The sequence below is a fragment of the Cannabis sativa genome, chromosome 7 (assembly GCF_029168945.1).
Source record: "Cannabis sativa cultivar Pink pepper isolate KNU-18-1 chromosome 7, ASM2916894v1, whole genome shotgun sequence".
NCBI lineage: Eukaryota > Viridiplantae > Streptophyta > Magnoliopsida > Rosales > Cannabaceae > Cannabis > Cannabis sativa.
In genome coordinates, this window is record NC_083607.1 from 41,386,162 (window position 1) to 41,394,922 (window position 8,761).

Genomic DNA, 8,761 nt, shown 5'->3' on the forward strand with positions numbered 1-8,761 from the left:
TAGCGGGACTCAGTACCATGTTGGACATGGCAGTAGTGCTCAGTACCATGTTGGACATGGCAGTAGCGGGACTCAGTATCGTGTTGGACACGGCAGTCAGTTTTATGTATGATATTAGTATGCTTTTCTTACTGAGTCTGTCGACTCACAGTTTATGTTCATGTGTAGGTAAAGGCAAGGCAGTTGCTGATGGACCGTGAGCGAGCTTTTGGGGTTGTACATGTCGGGGCGGTTAGGCCTGGAGCGTACGATCCTCGGGACAGCAGGGCTGGGATTTTTGTAACGGTCGTTAGATGACCTTATTTTGATGTAAAAGTTGAATAGTAAAAACGTTTGTAAATATTTTTATAAATCGGGATCCCGAGACTTTTTGGTAAAATGGTTTATGAGTTTAATGAAAAAAGCAAAATTTTAATTAATCACGTTTTTCCATAAACCTCGTTGATTAGCAACGAGCTGCACAGTACGTTTAAAAATCACGTAATACGCCTAAATTAGTTAGGGTGTTACACACTACTCAATAAAGCTAACCCTCTCATCAACTTTATCTATTTATTTATATTTTCCACTCTAAACAAAAACCAAAACCATGTTACAATTCTTTTTCACCTTTCTCTGCAATCCCTTTGACTCTCTACATCCCTTCCCCAAAGAAACCTCAACCTCTTTGTTGAAACCATGGAAGATGCTCTCAGAGAGTCCAAACCTTACACTGATAGACTCTTCTCTAGAGCTCGCCGTGTATGGTCATGGATCTTATCTTGGGTTCTTTGTGGACCAAGAAGAAGAACAAGGTAGAAAAAACACACACACAACAGAATTTTCAATTTCAAATCATTACCCTTTTGTATATACAACTCAAGTTTCAATTTTTTTTTTTTTGGGTTAATTTTGTTATTATTGATAATAATAATAATAATAATAATAATAATAATAATAATAATAATAATAATGATGTGTGTGGACTATGATGGAGTTTTCTTCTTGTGTGGGCATCTGTTTGTTTGTTTTTTTTTTTCTTTTTATTTTGTTAATGTAAAATTTGCCCACATATGAATGAGCAATAGTTATAATTTGGTTTGTGTAAAGTTGAAAACTTTAGTTTGTTTTTGTGTGTTTTATTATTTATCAAATCATGAGATGTTTGAAACAAAGTAAAAGATGCAAACAGCCAAAAGAAAGTTCAAAAGTCTCCCAAATCTGATAAGGTTTTTTTTCTATTGTTCTTGTGTTGTTTTAAGAGTTTTTTCAAGTTGATTATATTTCCTATTTCTTTTTTTTTTTCTTGCATGTTTTTTTTTGTTAGTCTTTTTAATGTTTTTTTATGCTTGTTGTTTATGTTCTTTAATTTTTTTTTTTTTTTGTGTTGTTTTGGTAGTGTTTTCTTATGTTTTTTTATAGGATGGGAATCCAAGTACACCCGATCGAAATACTACCATTCCAAAGTTTTTTTATGCTTATTTTTTTATGTTCTGTATTTTTTTTTTTGGTGTTGTTTTAGTAGTGTTTTCTTATGTTTTTTTATAGGATTGTCACCTTCTCTTGAAATAATTATGTTCTTTTTCCCATTGTCCATTGCTCTTTATGAGAACTGATATAGATTTCATGTCCTGTCATTTTTTACAATATTTCATTTATGTGGCCTTTTTTTCATATTAAAACAATAGTAAAATAACACTACAAAACAGTAATTTGTTGTTGATTTAGTAAATTTTTCTCTTTGCCAGATTTTATGGTTTTTCCCCGGTGTTTTCATGATTCTGGTGTTGATTTGTCCGTCCCCAACCACGAAGGAAGTGCCGTTTGTGCTATGTTACTGTTAACAGTATAAAAGTAAATATTTTAGGTCTGGACAGTATAAAAGAAAAAAAAAAGGCTTGGACAGTAAAAAAGAAATAATTGCCGTGTGGCAGTATTATTGTAAAATTTGGGAAAAAAACAGTATTTTTGTAAGTTTCCCTAAAAGAAAAGGTCGGCCGCTCAAATACACAACTTTACATTTGGCTCATCAAATCGTGACTGTTTTGGCTCATCTTTAAGGACCGGCAACACTTGGCTCAAAACATCTCTCTTTCGCTCAATATTCTAAGCGGCTATTTTAGTTGTCTTTTTGGACTAGTTATTGGATTTAAATCGACTACTCATTAGATTTTTATTTGGCTCTAATACTATGTTAGAATTTAAAATGAATGCAAGTATGGTAAAACTCATGGAATTCCATTTCAAAACTAATTAGCTATGATAAAAGTAACTCATACATTATTATGTTGCCACACATTATCAATGTGAGTCTACGTAAAAGAATAATAAGGAAATGAGGTTTAAATAGCCCCATCGTAAAAAATAATAATAAAATAATAAAACCGGGGAATAAAGAAGAAGTCGGCTTTAGCTAAAAGCAGTTAATGGATCACATTCTATCATGTAGTTCTAGTCTAAGGTACAGTTTATAATTGATTAGATAATACTACAGTCTACTTCGTCACTAGATGATGTCTATTATCAAGGGCAAAATGATCCCAACATACATATACATTTTCTTCTACTGAGAAATGCAAACCTATAAATTAACAACAGTAAGTTCTTACTTTAAAGCAGGTAATTGAGCCAATTGTTGCAGTTGATGAACAACATGAGACATTCTTGGGCGCATTGATGGCACATTCTGAGTACACGCATAAACAAGATCTACTACCTTTTGAATGACACCAGCCTCAGGAATATCAGAAGAAGATGCTGTTATGTGCGGATCCAAGAGCTCCGGGTAGCGATGAGCCTGCACCAAAGGTGTAGCCCACTCAAAGATACTTTGCAAACCTACTGAATCAACTGCCTGTGCAGGCCTACGGCCGCTTACTATTTCTAGTAGCAGCACACCGAAGCTGTACACATCACTCTTAGTTGTAAGCTCATTTCTGTACACAAACTCAGGAGCAAGGTATCCATGTGTACCGCCTGCCATCACTGTTCTTTCATGCATTACTTCGTAAGGAACAAATTTTGACAGACCAACTCCCATAAGATGTGCTCCAAACTCTTCATCAAGTAGAACATTACTGGCACAGATGTCACGATGCACAACATGTGGTTTGACCTTGTCATGCAGGAACCTGTCTTCAGAAAATTTCAAGGAAGTCAATTAAGGCAAAAAGTACGACACAAAGATAGGATAATGATGTACAGCCAAAGAACTTCTGCAAAAGAAAGACGGCCCTACCCAAAAAAAAAAAAAAAGAAAGACGAAATAGACTCATCCTACAAGCTTTCATTTGGTTAAAGCCTTGAGATTTTTTATTTTTTTTATAAGGGTTAAAGCCTTCAGATTTGATAATGAAGTAATGATACAAAAATGCAATAGCTATTTGCTCTTAAAAAAAGTTAAGGAATGCTTTAACCCTTAAGTACAAATAAGTAAGCCTTGCTATTTTAGACTGTTAAGTATCAAAGAGCACTAATCAGCAAACAGATTCATACCTATCACAGTGCTAAAGTGCTAAATATTAACAAAAAAATGCACTTCACTTGCATTAAAAAGATAGAATAACTTATCTTTCTCAAAATAAAAAAAAAAAGATAGAAGAACTTGAAAACATACGAGGATTAGATATCAAGCCCATAAGTTTATTCTACAGAGAGATTTGGGGTTCCATTTCTTAAGGGTACACGCCTATGAATTTGTCAGCTTTTTGATGGCAACTAGAGTGGTCGTGGGAGGGTAAAGTGATTAAGTAACGGAGGAATTGAGAAGGAATGAGAGGGATCATGAGAAATGTATTGTAATTAAGCATTTGTCCTTGGGAGAGTTGAGGTCTCTTGGATACCTCACTCTTCTAGTTTCTTCTTATCATTTCCTTTATTCAATATCACATACTAGATCGGCCACTTATTGCGTTAGAAAGCGTCCTAATTTAAAAAAAGGCACATTAAACAAAAGCTTATAAGTTGGATCTTGTTTATTTGGAGACATTATTTTTTTTTTCACTGACAGTTTATGCTTTCTTCATTCAAAAGGAGAATATACAAGAAAAGGGATAGATACGTACGCAATTCCTTGAGCAAGTGTTGTGGCAATTTTCATTCTCATGGCCCAATCTAAACTCCGACCACCTCTTGGTATGTGGTGCAGCCATTTGTCCAACGGCCCATTAACTATAAACTCGTAAACAATGTAGCGGTCACCATGATTGTAGCAACATCCTTTCACGGCCAACAAATTTGGATGGTGGAGCCTTGCAACCCTTTTAATTTCTGAATAAAACTCATGTTTTCTTTGAAAACTGGACCTCTTCAACCTTTTAATTGCCACCCTTGAACCATCAGGTTGAAGTCCGCTATAGGTCCCCCCAGTCTTGGCATCACCAAGAAGACGGTTTCCTTCACTAAAGTTCTTAGTAATTGATCTAAGTTCCTCTTTAGTGAAAACTTTCCAAGATGGGGGTACTAGTGCAGAAGCTGCTGGGTTAGATTGTTTACGGGAGCGTTTCCGCTTCTTGCTCCGCTTGAATACAAGAAGCCAAATGACTACAGCTAGTGTTGTAAAGAGAATTAATCCACTCACTACAGCTAGAATGATAAGATATTCCCTGTGGCAATGTATGTGGGAGCATTTATTCCCTGAGAAACAACAGCAAAATGAAGAACAGCCAGCTAGAAAATTGTAAGATCTAACTCAACATGACCAGTCTGAAACATATAAATAAAGGCATACGACATACCTATTTCAACCTTGCAAATAAATTCACGAGACATGTTGCATCTATCGCCAAATAGATATTTAGTTCCGTTTTTAACCAATGTACATAATTCAGTAGAATTATTGCTGTGACAAGGGACTCTGCTACTGCTACAAGTAAATAGAAGGGGAGCTCTAGTAAAGATTGAACCATTCCACAGGGAAGTATTGTCAGACCACTTCCAACCAAGACTGGAAGTAGAATTGATGCTCCTTCCCCCAATCCAGCAGCCATTAGAGCTTTCACCACAAAGATTTTCAGCAATGCTTAGTTCTTCAGATGTTGCCAATGCTGCCAAGTGGCCACCATAATGTTGACAATGCCTCTCTGACTCATTCCATGATAGCATAGTTTTAATATATCCAAAGCAATTGGTTTTGCTAGGACCAACAGTCCAATTACTTGGGCATGCTGCTGTTCACAAAATTAAAATCACTTTTATATATAAAAATTCCGGGGGAGAAAAGATCGCACAACATATAATTGTGTATAGATTTTTATGCAGTGGACAAATAAGATTTATAAGACATTAGACATGTGATGTGCTAAAGGAAATATTTGCATCGAAAATGCACTTCAGAATTGTGACTCTGTTGCAGAAATCAAATCAAATTCAGCATAAGGAAAAGAAAAAAAAAATAAACAAGAGCGAAAATATGGAGTTACAGCGAATCTTATACTGAATATTATTCTTAACATTTAGGTCCCGCCCAAAATCTTTAAAGACCTCAGAACATTGAAGCAAAATAAATAAACCATACCCCCAATCTATCAAAAATCCAAATGCTGAACTTGTTTATTGTTTCGGTTTAATAAGGTTTTCTTAACCTCAAATTTGTTTATTGTTTATTGTTTGTATATGAACAGGTGGGATGATCCTCCTGAGCAGAACATGAGTATCCCCTGAAAAAATCAAACTAACTTCTTCCCTATCTAGCTTATCTCAACCCACAATTGTTAGCTAAAAAGACAAACATGAACATAACAACAGTAAACATGCACACCTTTATTGTCTTCATTCCCGGAAGCATTCAACTGACCATGAATGGACTGGTTAAAGATCTAGAAAGTAAGTACCAACTGTCAGTATCACAGTGGAAAAAATATTTAAAATCTTTAACTCTTTAAAATCAGGAAAAAATAAAATAAATGAAGTCGAATTTCTTACCTTATTTGAAGCACATACAGTGTACAGAACACCACAAATCAGAAGCAAAAACACATGTTTAGCTATATGGTTCATCTCTATCACAGTTAACTCAAAAACCCTAGAAAGAAAGAAAGAACAAGGTTCTATCAGTATGATAATTCACAAGTAAGAACAAAATAGATAACAGATATCACCAATTAAGGCAACATTCACTTTATTTCATGTTTTTTTTTTTTAATTTTCCCACCAACCAAACGCATGGCAACATTCATACCCTTTATGAAAAGAAGCCAACTTCACAACCATCAAAACATAGTATGCCCAAAACAACTTAATGATATAGTAATATTAACAAACAAAAACCCCTAGCTTTTTCTATGTCAATAAACAGTAACCCAGAAAACACGCTAGAAAAAAAATAAATAAATCATCGCACGCTGCTAACTAAAACGAAAAAATGAGAGCTAAAAATTTCAGCTCATAAGGTCAAATAATGATGGTGAGGTTTATGAGTTCTTTGGGGTTGCAACATGAAGAAAAAAGTAACTACATATTACCATAAACATGTTGATATGTATAAATATATATATAGCTTTTCCGGAAATGTTTCTCGGAAAGCAAACAAATGGGTAAAGAATAGAAGAAGAAAGGAAAGAAAATGGGAGAGTGATATTAGCGGTACTTGCGATAAGAAAGAAAACCTGGAATCCAAAGTTCAGAGAGGTGTTTGAGCTCCAAATGAGAAAGAAAGTGGGGTATTCCACCATTGTTGACAGTCAGTGTAGTAGGTAGAGGGAGTTATTACGATGTTTCTTACAGCAAGTAGTAGAAGAGAACATGTGGTCTTTTGCTAAATTTCTATTTTGGTTTTAGCTACAATAATAAATAAAATAAGCTTTGATTAAGATAATTTTATTTTGGGAAATTTGCAGCAAAAGTCCTTAAAAAGTTTAATTTGATACACATTGTTAGGGGTATTAGTTAGTTAGTTATCAGAGTTAGTTAGTACTGTTCATTGTCAAATGCTTCTGTAACTGATTCTGTTATTTCTAACTAATTCCTCTTGTGTAATTCTTGGCTATATAATGCCAAGGATCATTTCATTCAATGATAAGATTGCTCTTTGTTCAATCTATCTTTCTCTCTATCTTTCTTTCTCTTGCTACTGTCTTTTCTCTCTTTCTTGTTTGTCTCTCCTTGCTCTGTTTTTCTTTGTTCTTAGTTCATCAATGGCAGAGAGATTCAACATGGTATCAGAGCTCTTTCCCCCTCTATCTGTGAACATGGCGAATGTTGGAGTGAACACAAATGCTACACAGCACAACTCGAACACCAGCAGATCTGCAAATCAGACGAATGGAGCACCGAATCTAAATCGATCAAGAAACAACACTGATGACTTCAACCCTGTCTATTTCAATCATAATATGTCTATTAGACTAAATGATCACAACTTTCTTCTTTGGAAACAACAGGTACTAGCAGCAATTCGAGGAAACAGATTACAAAAATTCATCCAAGATCGAGCTCCTCCACCTCGATTCTTGAGTGATGCAGATCAAGCTTCAAACACCTTCAATCCTGAGTTTCTTGATTGGGAGGTTCAAGATCAACTCCTAGTTTCCTGGTTATTATCCTCAATGACAGAAAGCCTTCTCACTCGCATGGTGGGATGCAACACAGCAAGGCAAATCTGGAATGCTCTTGAAAAGCATTTCACTCTGCAAGTTTCTTCAAAAATCCTGGAGTTCAGAACAAAATTGCAGAAAATCAGAAAAGGAAGCATGTCTTTGAATGAGTATCTGTTAAAGATCAAACAACATGTTGATCTCCTTGCTTCAGTAGGGGAAGTGCTGAGTGCAAGAGATCATATTGCTGCTATTTTCAAGGGATTACCCACAGAATATGATACCTTCATTATCTCAACTAATACTCGCATTGAAGAGTATTCAGTAGCTGAAATAGAAGCCCTACTGCTAGCCTCTGAGTCTCGAATCGAGAAAACAGATCAAGAATCTGAAACTGAGCTAAGTGTAAATCTTGCTACAACAGATTTGGATCAGTTTTCTGAAGTCAATATTGCCTACCAAAACAATCCAAATCGTTTCAGCAGATTTTACAATCAAAATCGAGTTCCTCCTCCTCCATCCTTTGGGTCATCATCTAGAGGAATTGGTCGAGCATTTGCAAATCAAAGGGCTTATAATGGAGGTAATCACTCATCCATCTCTTCCTTCTCTAATCCTAACAATCGTGGTGGTTTTAATTTTACCAACAGAGGTGGAAAGTATCAAACAAATTCAAATAGAGTTCAGTGTCAGCTTTGTCACAAGCTCGGACACACCGTTCTTGATTGCTTCTATCGATTCGATAAAAGCTTCACAGGAGTATCTCTCAACTCCAACCCTCAAGCTAATGTTGCTCAAACACCACAACTTGAAGACAGCTGCTGGTATCCAGACTCAGGAGCTTCGAATCATTGCACTCCAAATGTGCAAAATCTGAACACAGGTGTTGAATATGAAGGAGATGAACAACTCTTTGTTGGTGATGGCTCGGGGCTTCCTATTCAACATATAGGTCAGTCCTTTGTTCACACAAACTCCTCTCAATCTCTTGTTTTGAATAATCTGCTGCATGTACCAAAACTTACTAAAAATCTGCTAAGTGTCTCTCGTTTTGCTCATGACAACAATGTATTTTTTGAGTTTCATGCTGATAAATGCTTTGTCAAAGATCAGGTAACTCGAGCCACCCTTCTCACTGGGACACACCAGAATGGCCTCTATACTTTTAATCCCTCTCAATTTCATGTGCAACCCTCAAATGCAACCACTGTCCCAAGAGTCTTGACAGCTTCTGTAACACCTAATTCAGC

General features: G+C 35.7%; 2 protein-coding genes across 5 annotated transcripts; one reads left to right on the forward strand and one right to left on the reverse strand.

Moving 5' to 3' along the window:
- The first annotated feature begins 418 nt into the window (after positions 1 to 418).
- LOC133039849 (uncharacterized) lies at positions 419 to 1,953 on the forward strand. Its single transcript, XM_061118866.1, has 2 exons — positions 419 to 794; positions 1,728 to 1,953. Exons 1-2 carry the CDS (start codon positions 590 to 592, stop codon positions 1,829 to 1,831), a joined length of 309 nt encoding a protein of 102 aa, XP_060974849.1. The 5' UTR covers positions 419 to 589; the 3' UTR covers positions 1,832 to 1,953.
- Positions 1,954 to 2,371: 418 nt separating this feature from the next.
- Positions 2,372 to 6,780, reverse strand: LOC115697530 (C-type lectin receptor-like tyrosine-protein kinase At1g52310). Of its 4 annotated transcripts, none has more exons than XM_030624579.2 (6): positions 6,585 to 6,780; positions 5,902 to 6,001; positions 5,738 to 5,795; positions 4,716 to 5,144; positions 4,044 to 4,614; positions 2,372 to 3,110 (listed from the first exon to the last, which is right to left on the reverse strand). In XM_030624579.2, the coding sequence occupies exons 2-6, from the start codon at positions 5,974 to 5,976 to the stop codon at positions 2,585 to 2,587; spliced, it is 1,659 nt and encodes a 552-aa protein (XP_030480439.1). In that variant the 5' UTR covers positions 5,977 to 6,001; positions 6,585 to 6,780; the 3' UTR covers positions 2,372 to 2,584. The 4 variants fall into 4 exon arrangements, with proteins under 4 accessions (XP_030480439.1, XP_030480437.1, XP_060974848.1 ...); XM_030624577.2 differs by having other exon boundaries at positions 4,716 to 5,147; positions 6,585 to 6,764; XM_061118865.1 differs by having other exon boundaries at positions 6,441 to 6,705.
- Positions 6,781 to 8,761: the final 1,981 nt, after the last annotated feature.